Source organism: Dasypus novemcinctus, chromosome 11 (genome assembly GCF_030445035.2).
Source record: "Dasypus novemcinctus isolate mDasNov1 chromosome 11, mDasNov1.1.hap2, whole genome shotgun sequence".
Classification (NCBI taxonomy): Eukaryota; Metazoa; Chordata; class Mammalia; order Cingulata; family Dasypodidae; genus Dasypus; species Dasypus novemcinctus.
Window position 1 is genome coordinate 3133322 of NC_080683.1, and position 27273 is coordinate 3160594.

General features: G+C 54.1%; 3 protein-coding genes, 2 long non-coding RNA genes and 2 other non-coding genes across 8 annotated transcripts; 4 read left to right on the plus strand and 3 right to left on the minus strand.

The window, feature by feature from the left end:
- Window positions 1-174: 174 nt before the first annotated feature.
- LSM2 (LSM2 homolog, U6 small nuclear RNA and mRNA degradation associated) lies at window positions 175-4139 on the minus strand. Its single transcript, XM_004452373.5, has 5 exons — window positions 3933-4139; window positions 3293-3360; window positions 934-964; window positions 760-819; window positions 175-654 (listed from the first exon to the last, which is right to left on the minus strand). The coding sequence occupies exons 1-5, from the start codon at window positions 3933-3935 to the stop codon at window positions 529-531; spliced, it is 288 nt and encodes a 95-aa protein (XP_004452430.1). The 5' UTR covers window positions 3936-4139; the 3' UTR covers window positions 175-528.
- A 480-nt stretch (window positions 4140-4619) lies between these two features.
- Window positions 4620-9113, minus strand: LOC101420025 (heat shock 70 kDa protein 1-like). Its single transcript, XM_004484927.4, has 2 exons — window positions 8866-9113; window positions 4620-8016 (listed from the first exon to the last, which is right to left on the minus strand). Exon 2 carries the CDS (start codon window positions 8001-8003, stop codon window positions 6078-6080), a length of 1926 nt encoding a protein of 641 aa, XP_004484984.2. The 5' UTR covers window positions 8004-8016; window positions 8866-9113; the 3' UTR covers window positions 4620-6077.
- Window positions 9114-12299: 3186 nt separating this feature from the next.
- On the minus strand, window positions 12300-16600 carry LOC131280351 (uncharacterized). The gene is made up of 2 exons (XR_009187838.1): window positions 16519-16600; window positions 12300-14014 (listed from the first exon to the last, which is right to left on the minus strand). It is a non-coding gene; the product is annotated as an uncharacterized lncRNA (long non-coding RNA).
- A 4793-nt stretch (window positions 16601-21393) lies between these two features.
- On the plus strand, window positions 21394-23827 carry LOC101419052 (heat shock 70 kDa protein 1B). The gene has a single exon (XM_004485247.4). The coding sequence runs from the start codon at window positions 21536-21538 to the stop codon at window positions 23444-23446; it is 1911 nt and encodes a 636-aa protein (XP_004485304.3). The 5' UTR covers window positions 21394-21535; the 3' UTR covers window positions 23447-23827.
- A 1376-nt stretch (window positions 23828-25203) lies between these two features.
- Window positions 25204-26744, plus strand: LOC105745559 (uncharacterized). Of its 2 annotated transcripts, XR_001118247.4 has the most exons (4): window positions 25204-25337; window positions 25522-25559; window positions 25782-25828; window positions 26558-26744. It is a non-coding gene; the product is annotated as an uncharacterized lncRNA (long non-coding RNA). The 2 variants fall into 2 exon arrangements; XR_001118246.4 differs by lacking the exon at window positions 25204-25337 and having other exon boundaries at window positions 25423-25559.
- LOC111762729 (small nucleolar RNA SNORD48) lies at window positions 25607-25669 on the plus strand. The gene has a single exon (XR_002795772.1). It is a non-coding gene; the product is annotated as a small nucleolar RNA SNORD48 (small nucleolar RNA).
- On the plus strand, window positions 26385-26451 carry LOC111762728 (small nucleolar RNA SNORD52). The gene has a single exon (XR_002795771.1). It is a non-coding gene; the product is annotated as a small nucleolar RNA SNORD52 (small nucleolar RNA).
- Window positions 26745-27273: the final 529 nt, after the last annotated feature.

Below are 27273 nucleotides of genomic sequence, written 5' to 3' on the forward strand. Positions count from 1 at the left end.
CCCGATGAGGTACTGCATGGGTCATAGCAAGGGAGCAGTGGCAGGCTCCCACTGCTGGGAAGGTGGGGGGGGGGGCTCTTGGCGGTGGGAGTAGAGTAACAGGGCTGGGAGACTCCAACCTTCCCTTCCTACCCCACAGCTCCCTCCCCGACAGACAGACCACAGAACGAGAACTCGGATTTGCATCACAAATTTTATTCCCGATGCGGGACAAGTCCTTCCACCCCCAAAAGGAATCACATCTAGCCCTGGAGAGATCTAGGAGTGTCACCCTCCATCTCCAGGGAAGTAGTGAGAAGGGAGGTGCTGGGGGCTGGGAAGGCTTTACAAAAGTTCCCCACCCTACTGATCCTCTCCCCAACAGAGCAGAGCTGCTCTCCACTATTATTTTTCATCCACTCATCTTTGAAAGTAACAAAAAAAACCTTCACTATTAAAAAAAAAAATCTTGAGTACTGGAGAGGAGGGGTCTTGGGCGGGGATGAGGTCAAGGGTCACCAGTGGAAGCTGGAGGAAAGAGAGGAGCTGTCACTGTTTCTGCTGCAGGGCCTCCTTCCTCGCTGCATCCTGTAGCAACTGTGTGTCAACCTCATCCGCTGGCAGCTGCACGTAGCGGACCACTGAGCCGCGGATGAAGCAGTTCTTCACTGACAACTAGACAAAGACGGACAAATGTGAACACACCCTAAAAAAGTCCTCTACCCACCCAGGGGTCCCCTGCTTTTGGAGGTGTTTCCTTCTCTGCCGTCCCTGACTCACCATGTGAGGGTATTTCTCAGGGTCTGTGACACTGATGTCAGTTAGTTTGATGTTGAGATACTAAGAAAAGAAGAGGAATACCTTCATTAATCCTAGAGACAAGATGCAAGAACCCAGCCTTTCAGCTCTCCCCTCTCCTTCCCTAAGAGATTCTGGGTCCTTGCTGTATCTCACCTGATCCACAGAATGGAGGGTTCCACAGATGCTGTCAGGGGCAGAGGGAGGGAAGAACTGAATTAGTTTACATCGAAGTCAACACAGAGGTAACTTCAGAGCAGGGATGAAGGCAGGGTTGGGGGAAGTTAAAAACATGAGGAATCCAGAAAAGGTGGAACCAAAAGGGGCATTTCCAAGCCCTGGAGTGAGAGAAAGAGCTTTAAGAGTGGTATGTTGTTATTTAGCCCCCACATCTTCCCCTCCCTAAATCAACCCACTCTTCATATTATAAAATTCTAAGCCTGAAATCCAGTGACTGAGATCTACTGCCTCTGCAGTGCTCTCACCGCATCCCTGGCTGCTCAGAAACTCTGGCAGTACCCCACTGTCTGCAGCAGTGGAGACAACTTTCAGGTCTTGCGTAAGGTGGCATCATTTCATTGTCCCTTATGAAGAAGGAGATACTTGGCACAAAAGTGGTCTGACAACAAAGATAGAGCTCTTCTCCCAATTCAAGGGACTGCCTCAGTGTCTTCCAAGTCTTTGCTTTAGGTTCCAGGGCTCTAACACAACAGCAATCCTATGTGGAGGCCCAGGACAGAGAAAAGACTGGAAGTCAAAGATAGGTCATCTCACAGAACTGCCTCGGGCTGGTTTTTTTATTTTTTGAGGTACCAGGGCTGGGATGGACCTGGTATGTGGGAAGCACTCAACCACTGAGCCACAGTGGGCTCCCCTGAGTTGGTTTTTTTGTTTCCTTGTTTGTTTTTAGGAGGCACAGGGACTGAACCAGGGACCTCCCATGTGGGAGGCAGGCCCTCAAACCCATGAGCCTCACCTACTCCCTAGGGCTGGTTTTGGCTTCCACAATTGTCTCCCTCCATGGCCCCAATCTATATGCCATTCAACCTCATCTGCACTGCCAGTGGCATCAGTGCCATAAATTGAAATCTCTGGTCTAAAAGGCCTTCATGTCAAAGTTCCCTGCCTTGTCAGTGTTTCCCCCAGCAAGAAATTACTTCACATTCCTCTTGGTGAAAGACTCTACTGGGGAGAGAATACACTGATTCAATCCTTCTAAAGGGCAATCAGGTAACAGGTACAAATATTTTAAATGTATATTTTATTTAAAGGATTTTTTCCCTAAATAACTAGATATATACAAAGATATATGCATTAGGATGTTCATGACAGCATCATTTGTAAATGCAAAGAACAGGAAACAGCCTGTGTCCAGTAGCAAGGTCTTGGTTAGATTAGTTTCAGATGATCTAATAAGATATTTCAGCCATTAAAAATGTTAAAGATTAACTTGTGTCATGGAAACAATCCACAACACATTGTTAAGTGAAAGTTTCATAACTGCATAGAGAATATGATCCTGTTTTTAATAATAATAATAGAACCAGACAGGATTAGATTTCAGTTCTGGCTGTGTCACTGACAAGCTGTGTGGCCTTGAATAAGTTTCTAAGCTTCAGTTTCCTCAGGTATAAAACTGGAAAAATATTGTGTGTCACAGGGATATTGTGAAAATTAAATAAAGCACTCAGAACAGTACCTAGCACACACGAGGCTCTGAGTTAGCTCCTTTACTTTCACTCAGCACAAGTTTATTAAGCACTTACTATACATCAGGTCTATGCTAGGCATTAGGTACACAGTAGTGAGCTAAACATGCTCCTGGCCCTGCAGGAAGGATATGCCAGAAACATAATGCTATGAAATGACAATTTGAGAAGCTCCCACTAGGAATAAAACAGACTCTGATAGCGGGGCTCGCTTGGCTATAAGACCCAGGAAGTCTCTCCAAGGTAGAGCATTTAATGCAAATCCTGAGAGATCAGGAGTGAATGATACAAGGAAAATCAATCTAGACAGGAAGGACTTCACTGGTCTTGTTCTGTGCCTGTATATCTCACTCCTCTGTGACATCCATAGAGTGTGTAAGCACCACAATTTAATAAACTGATTTCCTATTGTTTCCAATTTTGGGCAATTGCAAATAAAGATACAAACAACTTTGTACATGTATCTTTACTTGTGGAAGTGATTCTTATATTTCTAGGAGTTGAGTCAAAGGAGTACATAATAAAATAAAAAATATGTTCATTTAGGAAAAAATTGAATTGATATCTTCACCTTCTGACCTCTTTCTTTTCTTTCTTTTTACTTTCTTTTCTTTCTTTCTTTTTTTACTGATTTATTTTTCCAGTATTTACTTTTTAAATTATATATTTGTATTTTTTCCAAAACATGACACAACACCCCAGCTGATGTGAAAGCTTAAGGCAAGGGGTGATCATTTCCATTTATTTCTTCTACATCTCTCCCACCTTGCCCAGCCCTCAAATACTTGTTGGAATTAGGTACCTACCTCAGATCATTCTTGAGTTCCACGACCACATCCTTTCCCACAAGGGATTTGAAAAAGGAGTAGAAGAGCTATTGGGCGACAGGAGAAAACCGTCACGTGGGAGGTGTGTTCCTCTGCCAGTGTTCACAAATACTAGCACTGGGAGCTCCACCGCGCCCCCGGCATTCTCAAAACCTCACAGGGTGGAATACTCGGGTGGCAGGGGGATGCCTGGGGCCCACGCGAGTCTGCACAACTGAGCCCCGGGCAGCGGCTCTGCCCTGCAAGCCTCGCGCCCCCCGGCCCCGCGCTCCCAAACGACCACTCCTGCACACTCCTGGTTAACTGCAAAGCCTCGCACCCGCACCTGCACCCGCACCCTCCCGAAGCCGGTTCACCGGCTGGAAAACGCTTCCTTGAGGTGCAGCTTTTCCCTCAAGACCCTCCCCCATATTTTGTTTTAGAGTTTTCTCATAAGAGGGAAAAAAAGGCCCATTTGCCCTCAAGTGCCTCCTCAAAGAGCTTGAGGGGCAGGAACTAAGGAGCAAGGGAACAGCCCCCAGGTTGAGCTCCCGCGCAGAGGGACAAAGGCCAGACCCCCAGCCCTCCCGCAGCCGCCCGCGCTCCCGAGGGCGCCCCCTTGTGACGTCACGGCACCTACCATGCTGTCCGCGCCGCGAGCCGCCGGCCGCACGGGCAAGGAGAGGGCCGGAGGCCGTGGGCCGAGCGGGGACCGGGGCGGGGTCGCGCGGGCGCCGCGGAAAGCTCGGCGCCAAGGAGGGCGAAAGCCAAGAAGGGCGAAAGCCAAGAAGGGCGAAAGCCAGGAAGGGCGGAAGCCAGGGAAGGCTGGGGTCGCGGCTCCGCGAGAGCGGGCGGGCGGGGAAGGCGGCGGGGAAAGGGGCGGAGCTTCCTGCGCGGCGACTTCCTCCCCGAGCGGCGCCCCCCCAACGCGCAGGCGCGGCCCGGGCTCCGGCGGAGCGGCGGGTGCCGGGTCCCTCGCCTCTGCGCCTTTGGTTCCCTCGCCGGTGCAGTGCGCCGCCTGCTTTGTTCACGCCCTAGGGAAACTCCCTAAGGAAAATTGTTAGCGAGTCTGCGAAAATTTAGGACTCGCGCATTTTTGACATGTGTTACATTTCGACAAAAAGTAAAAAAAAACGTTGAGTCCCTGAGATGTGTAGGAGCCTGAGGACAAATCTTGATTTTATCAAAAGTTCCCGATAGATTTCTCCCAAGGACTCAACCTCAATCTGCACATTTCTTACACATTCTGCTTAGGACAGTCCACATTCATTCCAATATTTCACTTTCAAATATTGCCCTCTCAAACACAAAGGGACATGAATGCAGGTACATTTTAAAAAATACTTTTTTCTTTTTAAGAAGCCTTAGATTACATACATGTTACATCGAAAATATAGGGGATACATAGCCTAATATACTCATGTCCCCCAATAGGTGGAAATTTTTTTTCACACGCTTTACAAAATATACATTTCTCATCTATCTCACTTTATCTCTACATAAAAGTACTCCTTTGGGAGCGGATGTGGCTCAAGTGGCTGAGTGCCTGCATTCCCATGAAAAAGGTCCTGGGGGAAATGGACTTTGGCCCAGTGGTTAGGGCGTCCGCCTACCACATGGGAGGTCCGCGGTTCAAACCCCGGGCCTCCTTGACCCGTGTGGAGCTGGCCATGCGCAGTGCTGATGCGCGCAAGGAGTGCCCTGCCACGCAAGGGCAAGGGTGTCCCCCGCGTGGGGGGAGCCCCACGTGCAAGGAGTGTGCCTGTGAGGAAAGCTGCCCAGCGTGAAAGAAAGTGCAGCCTGCCCAGGAATGGCGCCACCCACACTTCCCGTGCCGCTGACGACAACAGAAGCGGACAAAGAAACAAGACGCAGCAAATAGACACCAAGAACAGACAACCAGGGGAGGGGGGGAAATTAAATAAATAAATAAATCTTTAAAAAAAAAAAAAGAAAGAAAAAGGTCCTGGATTCATCCCAGGTACCTCCTAAAACACAGATCAAAAAACCAACTCTTATTGAAGAGCAGATCTAAATCTGGTTGAGTGCCTGCTTCCTGTGTACAAGGTCCCGGGTTCAATCCCCAGTACATCCTTAAAAAGGTAGCCATTTTTCAGGCATTTGTTGCTAGATGTAAAGGTCATAGATGCTGGAGCTCCTGGACCCTACCTGTAAGTGACATCAGGCCATCAAGTAGAAGTTCACCTCCCCAGCTGATGCCTAAGCATCTAAACCAGCCTGTCTAACCCTGGTTTGACCACAGTAACGGCTATAGTAACTACGGTCAGCAACTGACCTAGCTGATGGTCAAAATTTATCTTCCTGTTTGAAACAATTCTCTTATGAATATTCAAATACTTTGCCCTTGCCAGTTCAATCATTCCAATGAGCTCACCTAGAACATATAGTCTCTCCACGAACTCTTCCTTACTTTCCCAAGATATACTCCCAGCCTAAAGATACCAAGAATAATTTGCTTTAAGAACAAATTTACTTGAGTGGCAACCATCCACACAAGAAGAAGAAAGTTGAGGCTGGTCAGAAATAAATAACAGACATTCAAATTCATCAGATGGTTTAAAGAGGGGCCTAGTTTGCCTAAGAGTCCCATTGTCATGTCAGAAACAGGACCTTCAAATGTGAAAGGATGGTATATGGGACCCCTCCATCAGAATCCCAAAGGATGGTCACCTTAGGTTCAGATCTGGTCAATTCCAATATTTGAAGACGAGGGAAACAAAATTCACCTTAGAGGCACCCTCGAACCCTCCAGTTCCAGATAAGGCTAGTCCACTTCTTCAATAGTGGGGCCCGCGGCAGGCCTTCCAGGGGTACGTCCAGTTCCGCAGGAAGGCCCAGTGCACCCTTCCTGGTAGAGTTTCGTGATGATCGGGTTACACACCTTCTCCAATTCCTTTCTTTTATGATCAAACTCATCTTTATCAGCCAGTTGATTGGCCTCCAGCCACGAAAGGGCCTCGTTGCATTTATCCAATATTTTCTTTTTATCAGACTCACTAATCTTGCCCTTCAAGCTCTCATCACTCACAGCACTCTTCATGTTAAAAGCATAGGACTCCAAGGCATTTTTTGCCGCGATTTTCTCCCTCTGGACCTCATCCTCGGCTTTGTATTTCTCGGCATCCAGAACCATGCGCTCGATCTCCTCCTTGCTCAGGCGGCCCTTGTCGTTGGTGATGGTGATCTTGTTGGCCTTGCCCGTGCTCTTGTCCGTGGCCGTGACATTGAGAATACCATTGGCATCAATATCAAAGGTCACCTCGATCTGAGGAACGCCCCTGGGCGCAGGAGGGATTCCAGTGAGGTCGAAGCGCCCCAGCAGGTTGTTGTCGCGCGTCATGGCCCGCTCGCCCTCGTACACCTGGATCAGCACGCCCGGCTGGTTGTCCGAGTAGGTGGTGAAGATCTGCGTCTGCTTCGTGGGGATGGTGGAGTTGCGCTTGATCAGGACAGTCATCACGCCGCCCGCCGTCTCCAGCCCCAGCGACAGGGGCGCCACGTCCAGCAGCAGCAGGTCCTGCACCTTCTCCGACTTGTCGCCCATCAGGATGGCCGCCTGCACCGCCGCCCCGTACGCCACCGCCTCGTCGGGGTTGATGCTCTTGTTCAGATCGCGTCCGTTAAAGTAGTCCTGCAGCAGCTTCTGTACCTTGGGGATGCGCGTGGAGCCGCCCACCAAAACAATGTCATGGATTTTAGCCTTGTCCATCTTGGCATCCCGCAGCGCCTTCTCCACGGGCTCCAGGGTGCCCCGGAATAGATCTGCACACAACTCTTCAAATCGGGCTCTAGTGACGGACGTGTAGAAGTCGATGCCTTCATACAGTGAGTCGATTTCAATGTTGGCCTGCGTGCTGGACGACAGCGTCCTCTTGGCGCGCTCGCAGGCCGTGCGCAGCCGCCGCACCGCGCGCTTGTTCTGGCTGATGTCTTTCTTGTGCTTCCTCTTGAACTCCTCCACGAAGTGGCTCACCAGCCGGTTGTCAAAGTCCTCGCCGCCCAGGTGCGTGTCCCCGGCCGTGGCCTTCACCTCGAAGATGCCGTCGTCGATGGTCAGGACAGACACGTCAAACGTGCCGCCGCCCAGGTCGAAGATCAGGACGTGTCGCTCTCCTTGACTTCCTTTATCTAAGCCATAGGCAATGGCAGCAGCTGTGGGTTCATTGATGATTCTTAGCACATTGAGTCCTGCGATCACACCTGCATCCTTGGTGGCCTGGCGCTGAGAGTCATTGAAATAGGCTGGCACTGTGATCACAGCATTGCTGATAGGGTGGCCCAAGAAAGCCTCAGCCGTCTCCTTCATTTTAGTCAGCACCATAGAAGAGATCTCCTCGGGGTAGAAAGCCTTCCTCTCCCCTTTGTAGGACACCAGCACCTTGGGCTTGCCTCCTTCGTTGATCACTTGAAAGGGCCAAAGTTTCATATCTGATTGCACTACAGGGTCATTAAACTTCCTGCCGATCAGCCGCTTGGCGTCGAACACCGTGTTCTGGGGGTTCATGGCCACCTGGTTCTTGGCCGCATCCCCGATGAGCCGCTCGGTGTCGGTGAAGGCCACGTAGCTGGGCGTCGTGCGGTTGCCCTGGTCGTTGGCGATGATCTCCACCTTGCCGTGCTGGAACACGCCCACGCACGAGTAGGTGGTGCCCAGGTCGATGCCGATCGCCGTTCCTTTAGCAGAAGCCATGGTGTTCTGAGGCCTATGAGAAAGAATAAGGGGAGCAGCTGTAGCTCGAGTGGCTGAGCGCCTGCTTCTCACATAAGAGGTCCTGGGTTCGATCCCTGGTACCTCCTACAAACAAATGAAGAAAACAGGTCTCATTGGGGAGCAGACATGGCTCGGCGGTTGAGCGCCTGCTTCCCATGTACGAGGTCCTGGGTTCGAGCCCCGGTACCTCCTAGGAAAATAAAAAGAGATAGGATTTGGGCAGAGTGCTTTCAGTGCAAGAGAGTCAAGAGTCTTCTCAGCCTATTCTAAGAAGATGGAGGGGAATGGGCATGGACTACCTCCAGCTTCTCACAGGCCCCAATTGTACTGTCCAGTCCCTATGTCCGTGACAGATTTTATTGTGGGACTGTCCCTGTCCCCTGCTGAGCTAAGGTTATTTTACCTCCCAGTCTCCTCGAGAAAGATTAACCTTCAACTCGAATTTTTGCGGCCGTCCTGGGCTCCCTCCCCCTCTAACAGGGAACCATGGGGAGGACATTCCCGCGAAGCTGAAGCTGACCCCATCTAGACCTCCCAGGTTTTATCCGCGGGAGAAACAGGGCCCGCCAAGCTGTTTCTCCTCCTTTCTCCTGAATAAAACGCGCCGTCCCTGAGATACGGCAGCTGACAGCCGGGGAAAAAGGCTCCCAAGTCCTTAGGCCATCATCGCTGGGTCCTCACCACCCTGTCTTCGCAGCTCCAACCAGCTCCCGCCACCTCGGAAGTCCCCGACAGGTCTTCCTACCTCAGACCTAACCCAATAAAGAACCGGCCAGCACGTTCTCAAGAACGACGAGCGGCCCGGGCCTATCCAGCCCCATCCAGCCCGGCCCCGGCTCACCTTTTCTCCCGCCGCCTTCGATCCAGCTTGGGAACGTTCCTGACTGCGGAGCCCCCGCGGGTGGGGGCTCACTAAACATGCAAACTCAGCAGCCGGTGGCCCCCCACCCCCCGCCCCTCCCCGCCCGGCGGCTCTGAGCCGGGTGCCTCCCGTCATTCTGATTCCACGCAGACCCGTCAGGTCAGAGGCGGCAGCGCCATTGTAACGCGGCAGGGGGCGCCGCGACGTCACACCGCGGCCCCGCCCCCGCCCGCCGGCCCCGCCCCTCAGGCCCTGCCCCTCGCCCGCCGGCCCCGCCCATCCGGCCCCGCCCCCGCCCGCCGGCCCCGCCCCTCGCCCGCCGGCCCCGCCCCTCGCCCGCCGGCCCCGCCCAGCCGGCCCCCGTCCCTCGCCCGCCGGCCCCGCCCGTCCGGCCCCGCCCCTCGCCCGCCGGCCCCGCCCCTCGCCCCGCCCCTCGCCCCGCCCCTCCTCGCCCTCGCTGGTCTCCCGAGCCGGCGGGAAGATTAAGGAGAGCCTGAGGAAGGGCTGACTGGGGCGCTGATTGGGCCGGGGAAGCCCGGGAGCAGACGCTAGAGGGAACCCCTGGTCCATCCCCAACCTGCCAACTCCAGCGTCACCCCGGCTGGGGAGGGAAGAGGCGAGACCCGGGAAAGACCAATAAAGGCATGGCCGACAGGAAGCGGCGAGCCTGGGAGCGGAAGTGGCTCCCCCGGTCGAGCGCCTGCTTCCCACGGGCGGTCCCGGTTCATTCCCGGAGCCTCAGAGGGAAAACAGAAATAAACCACAAGCAAACAAATGAAGAAAGACCACTTGGGGGTACAGTGTGGCTCAGGCATTCAGCTCTGGCCTCCCGCATAGGAGGTCCCAGGTTCAAGCCCCAGCTCTGGTACCTGAAAAAAAAAAAAAAAACCGCAGACCTGAGGGCAGGGCCGGGGCTTGGGAGAGAGAACCTGGCCGGGTCCCCTGCAATCCGGGAGGCGGGCCCCCTCAGCGTTTGGAGGCCGGCGGGGCAGGCCGCAGCCTGGGCCAAGTCCCCCTGACACGGCGACGCGGCGCTTCCTGAGCCACGGGCAGGGCGCCTCCTCCAGGCAGGCGGTGCGCGCCCTCCAGGGGCAGGCTGTCGGCCCTTCCCGCCCCCAGCAGGGCTTTCTTGGCCCGAGGAGACGATTCGGCCCAGATTAGGCTCCGCTGCTCTCCCCTGAAGACATTCTCTCTGAGCACCCTTCTCTCCCCCTTTTAGCCAGGCCGCCGGTTCTGCTCAGGCCGTCGGCTTCTCGGCTTCTCCTGAAGCCCAGAGGGGTCCAAACCTTCAGAGAACAGAGCTTTCCAGAGCTCTTGCAGGCGTAATTGCCTTTTTTTTTTTTCCTGCATTTGCAAATGATGTGATCTTTATTTGAAATTTTAAAGAGAATTTACAGGTTTATAGAAAAACCATGCTTATAATACAGTTCCTATATACCACTCTATTATTAACACTTTGCTTTGGTGTGCTGTATTTGTTACAGTTCATGAAAGAATGATTTTATAGTTATATTCTTAAATATTCCCGTTATTTACAATAGGTTTCATTGTGTTGTACGGTCCTGTTTTATTAATTTTATTCTAATAACTATTATACAAGCAGCAATTTCCCCCTATAGGCACATTCATGTCTATAATTCAAGATGTTAATTACATTCAAAATCTTCTTAAAATATTTTTTATTAAATTGTCTTTTTAAAGATACATAAATCACAAAAAATGTTACATTAAAAAATATGAGCTTCCCACATGCCCCACTCCCCACTACTCCCACATCAACAACCTCCCTCATCGTTGTGGCACATTCATTGCATCTGGTGACTACATTTTGAAGCACTGCTGCACCGCATGGATAATAGTTTATATTGTAGATACTCTCCCCCAGTCCATTCCGTGGGTTATGGCATGATATATAATGTCCAGCATCTGTCCCTGCAATGTCATTCAGGACCCGTGGCTGGTGGTGCATACCCAGGAGGGCAGGGAAGTAATTGCCTTTCTAATCCTGACCTCCACTAACTGGATGAGTGGATCCATGTCCAGTTAACCCTCACATGGAGCCCTGTTCCTAGGGACATTTCTGGTCCGACTCGCACAGCACACTATGTGGATAGGCTCAGAATTTTCCAGACATTAAATTTCTGGTTTCTTTGAGCTTAACTCTTCATTTCTCAGCTTATCCCTTTCCTCTGACATTTCACTATAAACTACAAGTAGAAAGCAGGCCACACCTTCCACACTTAGCTTGGAAATTTCTTCAGCTAAATATCCATGTTCAGGGGAGTGGGTATAGCTCAGTGGTTGGGCGCCTGCTTCCCATAAAAAAGGTTCAATCTCCAGTACCTCCTTAAAAAATATATATATATATGTATGTATCCAAGTTCATTGCTTTCAAGTTCTGCCTTCCATCCAACATCAGAACTCAATTTTGCCAAGTTTTCTGCCACTTTAAAACTAGGTGCCACTGATAACGATAGAAACACTCACAAAAGAACACACAGCAAATGGACAGAGAGCAGACAACTGGAGGGTGAGAGGAAGGGGAGAGAAAAAAAAACAACAGAAAACTAGGATCGCCTTTCTTCCAGGTTCCCGTCACATGTTCATCATTTCCTTCTAAGGCCTAGTCAGAAGGAATTTAATATTCATATTTCACCTACATTCTATTCATGACATATTGTATTCTCAAAAATGATACAAACTTTCTTTACAGCTCTCACTCAAGTATATATATACATTTTTTCATTTTAAAACCAATTTAGGGAAGTGCAGGTGGCTCACGCAGCTGGGTGCCCACCTACCACAGGGGAGGGCCCAGGTTTGGTTCCCAGTGCCTCCTGAAAAGAAGATGAGCACACAACAAACAGACACAGAGAGCGGAGAGTGAGTACAAACAGACACAGAGAGCAGACAGTGAGTACAAACAATGGGGGGGGGTGAGAAATAAATCTTAAACACAATTTAATGAAGTATATCATTCATAAATGAACATACATAAACAATACATGTATAGTAACTGTTGTGAACTCACAAAACAAATGTGCATAACATCAAAGAGGGCTCCCATTCATCACCGCACACACAAATACCTTGCATTGTTATGAAACATTTGTAACAAATTATGAAAGAGCATCGTCAAAGTATTTTTACCAACTATAGTCCTTATCTTTTATTTGGTGTTACTTTTCCCCCTACCTACCCTATTTTTTTTGTTGTTCATAGACCCTATAAATGACCTGAAGTGTACAATCAGCGGCATTTGGTTTAATCATCGAGTTATGCATTGATCTCTTCAATCAATAGCAGAGCACTTTCATTCCTCAAAAAAAAAAAAAAAAAACCCACAAGATAAAACAAACGACTATCATACCCATAGGTTAGCACTACAAATTATAAATCCTATGAAGTCTCACTCATTTTTAAGAATTTTTTATTTTTTATCGAAGTATGTCATTCATACATGAACACAGTAAACGTTAAGTGTATAGTAAAGATTGTGTCTCACTCATTTTTGAGCCCTCACAGTTCTTCCAGGCGCTACCCACCATGCAATTCCAAAGCGGTTCCCACGTTTTTGGTGTTTTGGGATGGGACTCGAGCAAAGGAGGGACGAGGAGGCCAGCTGCAAGCGGGTGCTCGGGTATTTGCAATAGCAGCAACCCATCTTAGTATGAAAGGCCGTTTTCGTTTCCTTCTTGCTAAAGCGAAGGCCACGTGGTGGCTGACTTAAACAACGGGATTTGTTTGTGAGAAGTCCCAAACCACGGGGTCATCAGCCCCGCCCCTTACATTTTAATTGTTTCTTGGAGGTGATGAAATGTTGGGGAACTAGAGAACGTTGCATGATGGTTGCAGAACAGAGCAGATGTACTTAACTCTAAAAGACACAGACTTTCACACTTTAAAATGGTTGATTTTATGACTCACAATAATAACAGTACAGAAACAAATCAATGGTATCAACATTCCATAAAAGCCCTTTCTGTGTCACAAAACCCATTAACCTTTCATGAAATACTTGCTTTTTAAGAAACTGCAATATTATGGGAATGGCACATAATATCTTCTTTTGGAAGCTTGGAAATGTACAAGGAGTCTGAGAGCTGCTTAGGCTTGAGGCCAGCCTGGAAGGGCACACTTGCCCTGCGGGTAGCTACAACGCCAGTGCCTGGTCATGGGATCACACGTTTGCTTGAGCCCTGGTCCCTGCCTTGGAGCTAAGCAGCAGGCCTGACCGCCCTCTAGGAACAGTGGAGGCGGGGATTCTTTAATCCAGGGATTCTTTGTCACTACCACTAATTCGTGGGGGGAGGGCGGTTGGAAGAAGTTGGAGATTTGGAAAGACCTCCAGTTTAAATTCCTAGGCTGCTCAAGTAAATACTGGTGTGGTGTAAGAAATAGGAATTTATTTGCCCACTGTGGGTTTTTTAAAGATTTATTTCTATTTATTTACTTCCCACCTCGTTGTTTGCGCTCACTGTCTGCTCTCTGTTTGTTCCTCGTGTGCTGTGTTCGTCTTTTTTTTTTTAAGGAGGCACGGGAAACCTCCCGTCTGTAGGTGCCGGATCGCTTGATCCACCTCCACGCCTTTGCTCACTGTTCGGAGGATGGGAAAATGTCCAAATCAAGGCAATGCTTTCTCCCCAAAGACTGTGGCGTTCTGGCCGCGGGTGGCCGTGGGCCTCTCCACATGGCAAGGCAGAGGGCATCTCCCGGTCTCGTCCCTTCCTTCCAGGCCCTGTTTCCTCCTCCTGCTTCCCGTCTTCCTCTCCCTCTGAACTTCATTCTTTATGAGGAACGTCAGGGGTAGGATTAGGACCCGCCCTGACAGCGGAGGGCCGTGCCTTATCTGATTTAGCCTCCCCAAAACTTCCTCCTGGGACGCGGAGTGGCTCAGGCGACTGAGCTCCCGCCTACCACGCGGGAGGCCTGTGGTTCGGATCCTGGTGCCTCCTGGCGTGGCTGGCGCGGCAGGCAGGCGCGGGAGCTGACGCAGCACGACGCAGCAAGAGACGTGGGGAGGAAAAACAGAATGAGAGACACGACAAAAGCAGGGCGTGGAGGTGGCTCAAGCTGTTAGGCACCTTCCTCCCACATCAGGGGTCCCGGGTTTGGCTCCTGGGGCCTCCTAAAGGAAACAAGGAAGACAAACAGACACAGTGAGTGAAAAACAGCAAGGGGGGGTGGAATACATAGAGTAAATCTTTTTTAAAAAGTTCCTATTTGGAATGGGTTTGCACCCACAGAAGTGGATGAAATTTAAGATCATGTTTTTCTTGGGTACAAACAGCTTCAAACCACTACATCTTCCAAAGCCAACAAGACAGAGTTTAGGGGAATCTCCAGAAATAACCTTGCATGGAGAAAGTAAGAGTTCCTAAACAGATCATTTGAGTTTACTGAGTAAGTGTTTCATTGTGAAGTCAATATGTTACTACTTGCCCATATGCCCTGGCATGCACAAAGTACCTTGAAAATAATCACTTTCTAACCTCAAGGCTAACAGACTGAGCACTGTAGAGGTAGTAAGAGAATGCCATTGCCATCCCTGGAAGAAGTGATGTTTTGGATAGCAAAGGAGCATTTTTATTTTTTTTAATTTTTTTATTTTTTTTAAAGATTTATTTTATTTATTAATTTCCCCCCCTCCCCTGGTTGTCTGTTCTCTGTGTCTATTTGCTGCGTCTTGTTTCTTTGTCCGCTTCTGTTGTCGTCAGCGGCACGGGAAGTGTGGGCGGCGCCATTCCTGGGCAGGCTGCTCTTTCTTTTCACGCTGGGCGGCTCTCCTCACGGGCGCACTCCTTGCACGTGGGGCTCCCCTACGCGGGGGACACCCTTGCATGGCACGGCACTCCTTGCGCGCATCAGCACTGCGCATGGCCAGCTCCACACGGGTTGAGGAGGCCCGGGGCTTGAACCGCAGACCTCCCATATGGTAGACGGACGCCCTAACCACTGGGCCAAAGTCCGTTTCCCAGGAGCATTTTTATTTTCTGGATGGGGTGGGGATGCGTGTAGGGGAGGTCTGCATAAAGCAAAAGAACTGTTGGTGAGAAAAAATAAAAATAAAAACCAAATAACTACCTTCCATTTGATTCCATTCTCATTTGCCCTCTTCCTATACCAGGTCTCAGAGGGTAGAAGGCTATGCTAATAAGACTAAACCAAGGATATTGCTTTACTAGTATCATATATACTAATTGTTATTTCAGGGGTTTAAGGTGAGTTCACCTTAAAAGATTAGTAAAAAGATATCAAACCACTGGAGTGGATGTAGCTCAAATGATTTGAGTGCCTGCTTCCCAAGTATGAGGTCCCAGGAAAAAACAAAACAAGTCAGGGAAGCGGACTTGGCCCAGTGGTTAGGGCGTCCGTCTACCACATGGGAGGTCGGCGGTTCAAACCCCGGGCCTCCCTGACCCGTGTGGAGCTGGCCCATGCGCAGTGCTGATGCGCGCAAGGAGTGCCCTGCCACACAGGGGTGTCCCCCGCGTAGGGGAGCCCCATGTGCAAGGTGTGTGTCCTGTAAGGAGAGCTGCCTTGTGCACAAAAAGTGCAGCCTGCCCAGGAATGGTGCTGCCCACATGGAGAGCTGACACAGCAAAGTGACACAACAAAAAAGAAACACAGATTCCAGCTGCCACTGACAAGAATACAAGCGAACAGAGAACACACAGTGAATGGACAGAGACAGCAGACAACTGGGCGGGTGGCGGGGGAAAGGAAGAGAAATAAATAAAAAATGAATCTTCAAAAAAAAAGTCACACACACAAAAATCAAAATAACCAGAAAATTAGCTATTTAATAAAAGCCATTGAAGAGGACAGGAATAAGGGTTTGGCTAAAACGGGAGATGGGATTATTTGAGCAACCACACCTGGGGACGGATGAGGACGAGGTCTTTGCGGTAGGAATGAGCAAGGGCGGTGCCATCACCGCAGCCTCCCTGGTCGCCCTGAGCCCGTCCCCCTGGGGGCCCAGGAGGTCTAACGCGCCCCCGTCCTCGCCTCCTCGCACCGTTCATTAGAAAGAGCCTCAACTTAAGGTCGGGGGCAGGCTTGCGGTTTTCCGGTCCGACGGCAGGGCGAACCGGGACGCCGAGGTCCGCAGGCCGCCCCCGCCCCCGCGGCCACCAGGGCGCAGGAGGGGGCAGAGTAGGGGGGGCTGGGGGCGCAGGGCCCAGGGGGGCACAACGGGCCGCGGGGGTCTCTGACTCGTCAGCCTCCAGGCGCCCCCACGCGCGCCCGCCTGGGCGGGGAGGCGGCGCCGAGACCCTCACCCCCGCCGCCCCCGCGGCAGCCGCCTGCCTCCCCGAGGGGCGCCCGGCCGCGCGGGGTCCCAGTCTGACCCTCGAGCCGCGGGAGCCGCGCCGCAGCCCCCACCCCTTCCGAGAGCAGGAGCCCCGCCGGGCCCCCGCCCCGGGCCCCCCGCCCCGGGCCCCCGCCCCGGCCCCCCGCCCCGGGCCTGTGGCGGCGCGCCCAGAACCTTCTCGAGGCTTCCTGGCCCGGGTGGGGAGCGCCCCGACACTGCTCGTGGGCGGCTCCTCGGCAAAGCGCCCCGCCCCGCCCGGGTCTCCCGACCCCGAGCCCGCGGCGCCCGAGCACGGCCGCTTAGTCCTGCTCTCGAGTCACCTTCCAGAAGAGTCTGTGGGCCACATGCCAGCCTTGTCTTAGGAGTGGGCGCCCCTGTTGCCCTCTTCCCGACAGAGCGGGGGTGGGGGGTGAGGCTGGAGGTGGGAGGGGTTGGGGGCGGGGCTGGGGGGTGGCCGTGGGCCAGAGCAGGAGCAGAGGCCAGGAGGGGGGTCCCCGGCTGGTCCCGGGCCCCGCGGAGCCCCCGGTGCGTGCAGACCCCTGGCGTCCACGCGCGTCCCCTCCCCGGTGGCCGTCTGTTGCCCGCTGTCCAGAGCAGGATCAGATCAGGAGCCCGGAGGGACTCTAGCACGGGCCGTGAGGACCCGGGGCTCAGACGCGGGCTCTGGGCTGACCTGCCGGGCAGAGCGCGCGACCTCCCCAAGCCTGCGCGCCTCTGACACGAGGGGTCCCCAGCTCGGAACACAGTTCGCGTAAGGAGCTGAAGTGGAGCCCGCGCCCGATGGGGTGCCGCGTGTCCGGGGGACCTCGCTAAGAAGCACAGGCAGGTCAGAGCGGAAGGCGTGGGCTCAGGAGAAGAGGGACGGGGCGGCTGCAGTGCGCTCCGGGCGACCAGCGCCGAGCTGAGCCCCGGCAGTGCGCTCTTCCTAGGCCGGCGGCCACCTGCCGCGAGGTAGACAATGAGGCTATTTTAGAGAGGACGGAGGGAGACAAGCACTCCGGGTGACTGAAAAGCGTGTACTTTAAAAAATACAGGAAAACCATGCTGTTAGCCAGTGTAACCCAGTGGTTTCAGCTGCCTGCATCCCGTGTACAAGGTCCTGGGTTCAAACCCCAGTACCTCCTTAAAAGAAAAGAAAAAAAAAAAGAGCCTCAGCAAAGAAGACCACCCAGGATGCACACCCGGGACTTCCCCTCTCAGGTGCTGGCCGCCCTGCTGGACATCCCCCGAGACCCCCTCACACTGAAGCCTGTGCCTCCTGGATAAGAGTGGCTGGTTCCAGGTTTCACAACCAGTTCTCTCGCTCGCCTGCTGAAAAATTATGTTTTAGAGCAGTTGTAGGTTTACAGGAAAATCACTCAGAAAGTAGTGTTCCCATACCCACCCCGCCCCCAGTTTTCCCTATTATTATTAGAGTGGTACCTTGATTAGGCAATATTGTAATCATATTACTTCCATAGATTACAATTGGTTCACACGTTTTGTTATACAGTTCTATGGGTGTAATTAAAACAAAATTATTGTGGTAACATATGTACAACATGAAATTTCCCATTTTGACCCCAGTTATCTCTTATGCTTTCATCTGGATAAACATAAGAATTATTCCTTTTTTTAAAACCAATAGAGCAGAGAAGAAAACAACAGTGCTTGAGACCCTCTAAAACAGAGGGGAGAGCAGCAGCTGGATCCACAGCACAGGGTGAGGCCTCCTCTCCCCCTCCTCTGCTGTGGAGGCAGCGTGCTCAGCACCCCCTCCGCAGCCCCTGCCCCCGTAAAGCATGGCTGCTCTCCCAGCCTGGGGAACCTGAGCCCCGATCTTCCAAAAAACTGAACCCGATGAAAACCCAATTCCAAAATTAATTAATGTTCTACAAGGGCTCTTGTGGTTCCTATAGCTACCTTTAGATACTGGTTAATTTAAGATTGTGATTCTGCCTTAGGAAAGACAAACCCAGGTAACCCTTTCCTCTCCAAGAAATGGAGCAGGATTATAGGAGAGGTATAGACCAGAACAAAGAGGAAGCTCTAACCCCAAAGGCAGGTCTGTTACGGGACTGTCCACAGTGTGCGGCCGACTGAGTCGTGGACAAGAGCATTTCCAGTGGATCTTTCTCTGCTGCTTCTGCAGCAGCAAACTCTGTGGGCCTATCATCATCTCACCCACCAAGAGCGGACACGGAGACTCTGTCAGCTCCAAGCCAAAAAAGAAATTTCCTAAACTCAGGAGATTTTACGGGAAAGAAACCAATGAATCCAGAATTCCCACTGCGGGTAAGGGGCCTTCCTGGATGAACGAGGTGGAGTTAAAGCTTTTAGAAGTGTTGATACACAAAAGCTAGGATGGAAGTTTGGGGCATTCCCAGCAAAGGAGGGCATGGAGAGACATGGAAAATTTCTGAAGTTTGACCAGTTTGATTAGATTAGGCAGGTGATTCATCAGGGAGCCATATCTCAATGGAAAAGAAATTAAATCTATGTGCACAGACAAACACAGGAGATTATTAAAGCACTCTCTCTGCAATATCGGTCTAAGCATGCTGAGCCAATTATAGGACCAACAAATGAGCAGCCTTGGATTCCAGGAAAGGAGTTGGTTTTTTTCTCCCATTTGTGCATGGCTGTTTATCTTTATTCCGAGTTTAAGTTCTAATGTTCCTGACAATGGTGGGAAAGCTGAAAACTAAAACAATCCAAAGATTCTTTCTTAAAATATCCATTTAATTACCAGCCTCTCCAATCTACTATTTGGGTACTAACTCAAATTTAATTGGCTCTCGCTCACAGCATTTCCTGCCCAGTTAGGCCCTTTCAATTTGTCTCCTTCTCCAGAGTGCGGGAGGCTCACAGGGCGGGCTCGCAGTGCTCGCACACAGACCCCGCCTGCCCCACGCTCTGGCAGCACCGTGGGCACTCAGTCTTCTCCCAGGTTGCTGCTGCTGTCTCAGCACCCTCAGAGGGCCAGAGCAGCCTGACAGGCCATCCCCAAAGCACCGGGACAACAGACTGAGGAGGACAGCTGTGTCCCCGCACGCCTGGGCGACGAAGGCCACCGAGTGAGCAGCGGGCGAAGGCAGGCTGCCCAGCCTCCACCCCACACTGCTCTCGCCCAGCTTGTGTTCTCACGCTTCTTGTGCTGAAGGCTTGTGGGTGAAGCACTGAGAGTAGATTCTTTGGTGGGTGGTGAACCCATTACTGTTGCTTTACTTATTTCTGCCCACACCTCATTGTCTGAGCTCACTGTTCGTTGTGTGCTTGTCTACCTTTCCGGAGGCACCGGGAACCGAACCTGGACCTCCCACGTGGGAGGGAGGCCCCCACTGCTTGAGGCACCTCTGCTCCCCTATGGTTGCTCTAATGGCCTTCACGTTATTTCTGGCACCTAGGAACAAGTCTGGCAACCCACAGAGGATGAAGGAACAAAACCCCAAAGAAATGACCAAACGCAGTTGCTTTTAAGACGCGAGAAAAGAAAATGCCCGGAAAGGCTAAAAAACTAAGTGGGTGAATCAAGCACACACCAAATTATTTCAGACTTTAGTGAAGCCAGAACCAGAACCTGGGGTCACACCAACTGCACCCACCTTACAGCCTCAACCCAAAGAGCTCTGCCTGTGAAGGACCATCTGTCACCCCACTGTGGCAGGAGGGGCCTCCCACCTCGGCCACCTCCCTGGCAGGCCCGCCGCCTCCAGCCATTTAACCTAAAAGTTGGGGGCAGCTGGGGGCTGCAGGCACAGAGCTGAGAGCGATGGCAACCGGTCCTCCAAGGCTGACCCTGCCCGGGGCTCACCGAGGCACCGGGAAGCAGGCAGGACAGGGGGAGGGGTGGCCCGGAGCCCGGGTGCGAAGGGGACGTCCCAAAGGCCTAACAGACCCGCCGTGCTTTGGATGTTCTCTGCTCAAAGCTTGGGTCCGGCCGAGGCCAAGGGGTGCGGCCAGCTCTCCGCACCCGCGCGCAGCCCGTTCCCGCCTCAGCCCGCGCACTTTCAGGTTGAGAACCGCCGGGTCACTTCACGCATTCCTTCTGAAAACCTCCAGCCCGTGTACGTGGTCGGCGTAGTCAAAGAAGATGTCAAAGCTGTGTCTTCTCCCCCTCGTTCTCCACTCCAGGTTAAACCAAAGATGGAAAAACACCAACCAACGGCCGCCCAGCTCTGGCCACCCAGGCTACTCGCCCCTCCCCTGGCCAGGCGGTCACGTCCCTCCCCCGGAAAGGACCAGTGGGCCCCGCTGCCACGCCCCCTCAGCGCACTCGGGAACTTTCTGTCCCCCTGCCTGGGGTGTGTGTGTGTGTGTGTGTGTGTGTGTGTGTGTGTGTGCGCGCGCGCGCGTGACCCTTCATCCACCGGTAACCCACCAGCCTCGCACGACCCTGCGATTCGGCTCAGTCGCAGACTAAGGGCCGGCGGCCAGCGTCGCCATGGAGACGGCGGGGGCGGGGTCCGCAGCCCCCTCCCCGCCGCCGCCCCCACCCCGCCTCCCCCTCCCCCTCCCCACCCCGCTTGCCCGGAGGGTTCCTTTCTCTGAGACGTGGACTTTGTTTTAAAACCGCCTGTTAACCTAACTGCAGTTTTTCTGCAATTAGATCTGCAGCCCCTTCTCGCGCCCCAGTACTGTCCGAGTAGGTTAAAGATGCAAAACGCTCCATCTTATCACCCGTCTCCTCTCCCGGCCAGTTTAAATCTAAGATGGAAAAAAGGAGCGCGGGGCCGACACTTCGCGGGACAGGACCAGAGGCCCCGCTGCCACGCCCCCTCAGCGCACTCTGGAACTTTCTGTCCTCCCTGCCTGGGGGGGGGGGTGCGTGACCCTTCATCCACCAGCTAGTTTGAATCCCACCAGCCTCGCACGACCCTGCGATTCGGCTCAGTCGCAGACTAAGGGCCGGCGGCCAGCGTCGCCATGGAGACGGCGGGGGCGGGGTCCGCAGCCCCCTCCCCGCAGCCCCCCGCCCCGCCTCCGCCGTCTCAGGGCTCCCGCCAGGGCCAGTGACTCCCAGAAGAGTCTGGAGAGTTCTGGGACGGGCGGCACCCGGGCGCTGATTGGGCCCGCGAGCCTGGGGGCCGGACCCGGGAGGAAACCCCTGGAACCTTCCCGACGCGCCGCCCCGCTGGGCGCGGTGACTGGCGGAGGCGGGGAGAGGCGGGGCGGGGAGGCCCATAAACACAGGGCGCCGCCGCCCGCAGCGGCAGCAGCGAGCCCGGGGCTGAGCGCGCGTCCTCCCGAGAGCGCAGCCCGCAGCGCGCAGCCCGCATCCCCGGCGGCCCCAGCGCGCCCCGCGGCCTTCGCCGGCGAGGCCTCCCGGCGCGGCGTCCGCGCGCCCGCAGCGCCAGCATGGCCCGGAGCGCGGCGATCGGCATCGACCTGGGCACCACCTACTCGTGCGTGGGCGTGTTCCAGCACGGCAAGGTGGAGATCATCGCCAACGACCAGGGCAACCGCACGACGCCCAGCTACGTGGCCTTCACCGACACCGAGCGGCTCATCGGGGACGCGGCCAAGAGCCAGGTGGCCATGAACCCCCAGAACACGGTGTTCGACGCCAAGCGGCTGATCGGCCGCAGGTTCGCGGACCCGGTGGTGCAGGCGGACATGCGGCACTGGCCGTTCCAGGTGGTGGACGCGGGCGGCAAGCCCAAGGTGCAGGTGAGCCACCGGGGCGAGCGCAAGGCCTTCTTCCCCGAGGAGATCTCGTCCATGGTGCTGGCGAAGATGAAGGAGACGGCCGAGGCGTACCTGGGCTGCGCCGTCAGCAACGCGGTCATCACCGTGCCCGCCTACTTCAACGACTCGCAGCGCCAGGCCACCAAGGACGCGGGCGCGATCGCGGGGCTGAACGTGCTGCGCATCATCAACGAGCCCACGGCGGCGGCCATCGCCTACGGGCTGGACCGCGGCGGCCGGGGCGAGCGCAACGTGCTCATCTTCGACCTGGGCGGCGGCACGTTCGACGTGTCCGTCCTGACCATCGACGACGGCGTCTTCGAGGTGAAGGCCACGGCCGGGGACACGCACCTGGGCGGCGAGGACTTCGACAACCGGCTGGTGAGCCACTTCGTGGAGGAGTTCAAGAGGAAGCACAAGAAAGACATCAGCCAGAACAAGCGCGCGGTGCGGCGGCTGCGCACGGCCTGCGAGCGCGCCAAGAGGACGCTGTCGTCCAGCACGCAGGCCAGCCTGGAGATCGACTCGCTCTTCGAGGGCATCGACTTCTACACGTCCATCACCAGGGCGCGCTTCGAGGAGCTGTGCTCCGACCTGTTCCGCAGCACCCTGGAGCCCGTGGAGAAGGCGCTGCGCGACGCCAAGCTGGACAAGGCGCAGGTGCACGACCTGGTGCTGGTCGGCGGCTCCACGCGCATCCCCAAGGTGCAGAAGCTGCTGCAGGACTTCTTCAACGGGCGCGACCTCAACAAGAGCATCAACCCCGACGAGGCGGTGGCGTACGGGGCGGCGGTGCAGGCGGCCATCCTGATGGGCGACAAGTCGGAGAAGGTGCAGGACCTGCTGCTGCTGGACGTGGCGCCCCTGTCGCTGGGGCTGGAGACGGCGGGCGGCGTGATGACGGCGCTGATCAAGCGCAACTCCACCATCCCCACGAAGCAGACGCAGATCTTCACCACCTACTCGGACAACCAGCCGGGCGTGCTGATCCAGGTGTACGAGGGCGAGCGCGCCATGACGCGCGACAACAACCTGCTGGGGCGCTTCGAGCTGAGCGGCATCCCGCCGGCGCCCCGCGGCGTGCCCCAGATCGAGGTGGCCTTCGACGTCGACGCCAACGGCATCCTGAACGTGACGGCCACGGACAAGAGCACGGGCAAGGCCAGCAAGATCACCATCACCAACGACAAGGGCCGCCTGAGCAGGGAGGAGATCGAACGCATGGTGCGCGAGGCCGAGCAGTACCAGGCGCAGGACGAGGCGCAGCGCGAGCGCGTGGCGGCCAGGAACGCGCTCGAGTCGTACGCCTTCCACATGCGCAGCGCCGTGGAGGACGAGGCGCTGCGGGGCAAGCTGGCCGAGGCCGACCGCAGGAGGGTGCTGGACAAGTGCGGCGAGGTGATCGCCTGGCTGGACGCCAACACGCTGGCCGACAAGGACGAGTTCGAGCACAAGCGCAGGGAGCTGGAGCAGGTGTGCCAGCCCATCGTCAGCGGGCTGTACCAGGGCGCGGGCGGCCCCGCGGCGCAGGCCCCCAGCGGCGGCCCCGGCTCCGGCCCCACCATCGAGGAGGTGGATTAGGGGCCCCGCTCCTCTTTGCTCCTGTTTGTCTTTGACAAGTTTGGCAGTCCTGAGCATTGAGTCGCCCTGTGTTATTATTATTTTTTTTACTTCTACTCTTGAGTTCATTATAAAGTTAAATATGTAAGTTGATAGCTATCTGCCTTTCATCTTTAAACGTTTTATTTTGTGATATGACCAACGTGTTTGTTAGAATTGTTTACCTTTAATGTAAATTGACCCTGTAAGCCTCTCCAGTTCTCCCAGACCTTTTCAGTATCCAAATGAATCAACACTGCCACCCTCTGTTAATTTCTTGCTTCGCAGAACATGTCAAAGCCAGGGAGTGTTTATTTTTATACTTTGTTTACTAAGGGTGCAAAATAAAACGTTACATCTTAAGCGTGTCTGTTCTTTGCATTTCGGTAAGGAATGGGTTCTTCTCCGTATGTCTGAATTCCATGGAATTCGGTACACATGAATGGGACAATGCTTCTGTGGGGGTTAATTACATCCGAAGCATGGCTAGCTCTGGAAGGAAGGTGGTAGCACTGGCGTGAGGTAGGAGGGTAAAAATCGTACGTGCCCGTTTTGGTTGGGGTGGGCCCAAACGGGTGTGGGTGGAGAGGCTGGTATCCACTGATTGGGCGGGAAGGGGAACGGCAGTAGCTCGGCTTCCTCATCTCCTTCCTGCACACAGTATGCGCACAGCCCTTGACTTTGTTCCTCACTCCTGGCTTAAGCCTTCCAGGCCTTGGTCTAAGTTATGAACTTTTGTGGGGGACAAAGGGCAACCCGAGACGCGGGCGCACGGCCGGCTCTGCGCAGCGGCTCGCAGCGGCTGTGTGAGCGAAGGCAAATGGCCGAGCGCCCCCTCGCGTTTGCTGCCCTCTGTGGCAACAAGGCCCGGCCTCCGCGCGGCCTCACCCCCGCGCACGCGAGCTTCCCGAGGGAAGGTCTTCGGGGGGGGCCCGTTACAGGTGGCGTTCCACAAGGTGAAGAGAGATGCCAGCAGGCATTACCAAACGCTCTGCGTTTACAAACGAGGGGAGGGCCGGGCCAGGACGGTGGGAGTTGGGAAATATGCGAGCCGGTGGATGAAGCGCCGAGGACGAAGGACCAGGGAAGGTTTCCGAGAGCGAAAGCTAGCTTGGACAGAACAGGGCTGGCGACCCCTCCACCCAACTCTGCCTGCTGCCACCGCCCGTTCAAGTCAGGGGTCCCGAGCACCGGCCCCCGCCGCCACGCCCTCAGGAAGAGGACCGGAAAGGAAACGCCTGAGGGGCCTGCGGGCTCGGGCGGGGCGCGAATTCAGACTCCGCTGGCTGCACGGAGCGCAGCGGCCGTGACCCCAAGCTGGGAAGAGCGAGGACGAGGGAGGAGCCCCTGCTCTTCAGCGGCTGGCAACGGCGGCACCGCCCACCGCGCCCCGCAGCCCCCCACGCAGCCGAGCCCCGCGGCCCGCGCGGAAGCGGCAAGGGGCGGGCGCCGACTGCGCACGCGCCCCAGCAGGGCCGGGTCTCTCCTGCCTGGCCAGCCAGGGCGCCTGTTCTCTGTCTTTCAGAATTCCCAAAGCACCTCCGAAGAGTTGTTCAGAAGAGGGTGAGACCTACTTTCGTAGCCTCTCTTCATGGTTTCATTCCTATCTGAAGGAACGATGGGGAAATCGCCGCGGATCTAGCAGGCAGCTAAGAAGACAGCCGTGGCCGTCAGGCCCCCGACCCCGCGCGCCCTTAAATAGCACCGGCCCGGCGGCTGTAGTCTCTTTTCCCCTTTGTGCGGCGGCCTTCTGACGTGGGAGATGGACCCGCCGTCCTTCACCCGATGCCTCCCGTCGAGGTTGCCCCCTGAGCCAAGGGAAGGCGGCGGGCTACGGCGCCCCGCGCCATCTTTCCTCTGCCGCCACGTGCAGGTACCGCAGGGCCCCTGCCGCCTGGGGGGAGTGCAGGCCGAGGCTGGAAGGATGAGTTACCTTTACAGACTAGAGTTTCTGAAGTCTCTGTGACGCCGCGACTAGAGACTGACCAGCCTGGGGCCGGGGAAACTTGGCCCTACCCTCCCCGGCCTCTGCTGACTCATTGCTGTGCTGTCCCCAGGCCCCTGAACCCCGCAGGCGAGTCCCAGCGCCACGAGGGTAAGTCAGCGTGCGGGATGGAGTGGCGGTCGCCGGGGGCGGGTGGGCGTGATGATGACCCCAGGTGATACTGAGTGTCTCGCTGACGCCATCACCGCAGCGCGCTGAAGCCCCAGCCCCCCAAATCCCAGAGCCGGGATCCCTGGTACCTGGGCTTGGGGAAGCTGACGGCCAGGGACCTTTGTTGATTGTACGTCTATCTCATTTCCTCGTCTTTTCTAGGGGCTTTGGCGTTAAGACATCAGTCGGTGTGTTATCTTTGAATAAAGGTGAGTACAAGGTGAGAGGGCCCTTCCAGAGCCTCTCAGACCATTTTGTCCCCAAGCTTTATCTTCATGAGGCATAATGGCATCTGCTTGTATCTTCTAACAAAAATGTGCAGCAGTGCAAAACTTTCACCCTGGTTTTCCAGGCCACTTTTTTTGTTGATGTTTATTTTGTAATTGGTCTTTCTGTAGTTTCCCGTATTTTTGGTTAAGCCTACATCCACCTATTTTCCTATATGCTTGAGTTACGTGTGTTGCCCTCCCAGTGGTACTGTACTCTGCGGTTCTATATTTATTTCCTACCCCCAAACTTCCCATCCCTGAACATTTGCCAGATTCTTATATATTGGGACCAATATCTTTTATGGTTTCTCTTTAGAGGTACTGGGACCTCTTATGTGGGGAGCCGGTGCTCAACCACGGAGCCACATCGGCTTCTCTGAGTTTTCTTTCTTTTGTTTTGCTTGTTTTCGTGTTTTCAGGAGGCGAAAGCTCCCACGTGAGCCACATCCTCTCCCCTGAATGGTATCTCTTGATCCAAGTTTCCCATCCCTGAATTGAGAATGATGATTTCTCAGACTAGAGTCTCTGACACTGGTCCTGATGTCAAAAATAAATTCTGACTCATTTGGGGAAACTAGATACTTTTATCGCTAAGAAGAACCTATAGAAAGTTTTTACTTTCTTTGTGGGTGCATTTTCTAATTGTTTGTCATAATTTCTTTTTCATAGTGTGAGAGATTTGGTCACCCAGCCAGGGGCAGTATTGTTCCTGGAGACTGCATTAATTTGAAGCCTGAGGCCCTAAGGTTTGGAATTTACCAGCCTGGAGAAGAGCTGTCAAGTGGCTTAGACACCTAGCAGTGATGGCAAGCTGTGGCAAGAAGCCGAGAGCCATGCACCTTCTCGGGCTGCTGTGGTGGGTGTCCTCCATTTTGACTCCCTCCCTAGAATGGGGCTGGATTAGCCCCAGCTGTTCCCTGAGGACTCTTTAATGCCTCCCCTCCCCTTGACCCAGTATGGCACCTCCCTGCCCACCCAGCACAGGGTTTTTTTGCTAGTTGCTTGCAGCTTTTTTTTTTTTTTTTTTCTCCTTTATTATAGAAGTTCTGCATTTATAGGATAATTGTGCATAAAATACAGGAGTCGCATATACACACTATTACCTTGCATTAGTGTAGAACATTTGTTACAGTTGGTGGTAGCACATTTTTATATAATTGTGCTATTAACGGTAGTCAGTTAATAACTTTGGCCACAGGGTTCTAACACATGTTCCTTTGATAAAGTTTCAGGATTTTGCTGACACATAGAAAGTCCTGTCTGGAATTTGGCTGATTAAGGGAGCTTTCCTCTTCTCTGTCCAAGCACCAGGACTTGATTGGACAAAACTGCTGTAAAATTGTCATGTCAAGGAAGACAACTCAAGGAGTCAACATTAACTTCTT

Coding starts and splice junctions, on each gene's coding strand:
- LSM2 (XM_004452373.5), bottom strand. Junction 965..3,292: donor GAACTCAAGAATGATCTGAG/GTAGGTACCTAA, acceptor TGCCCCTGACAG/CATCTGTGGAACCCTCCATT. Junction 655..759: donor CTGAGAAATACCCTCACATG/GTGAGTCAGGGA, acceptor GTCTTTGTCTAG/TTGTCAGTGAAGAACTGCTT.
- LOC101420025 (XM_004484927.4), bottom strand. CDS start 8,003: ATGGCTTCTGCTAAAGGAACGGCGATCGGCATCGACCTGGGCACCACC.
- LOC101419052 (XM_004485247.4), top strand. CDS start 21,536: ATGGCCCGGAGCGCGGCGATCGGCATCGACCTGGGCACCACCTACTCG.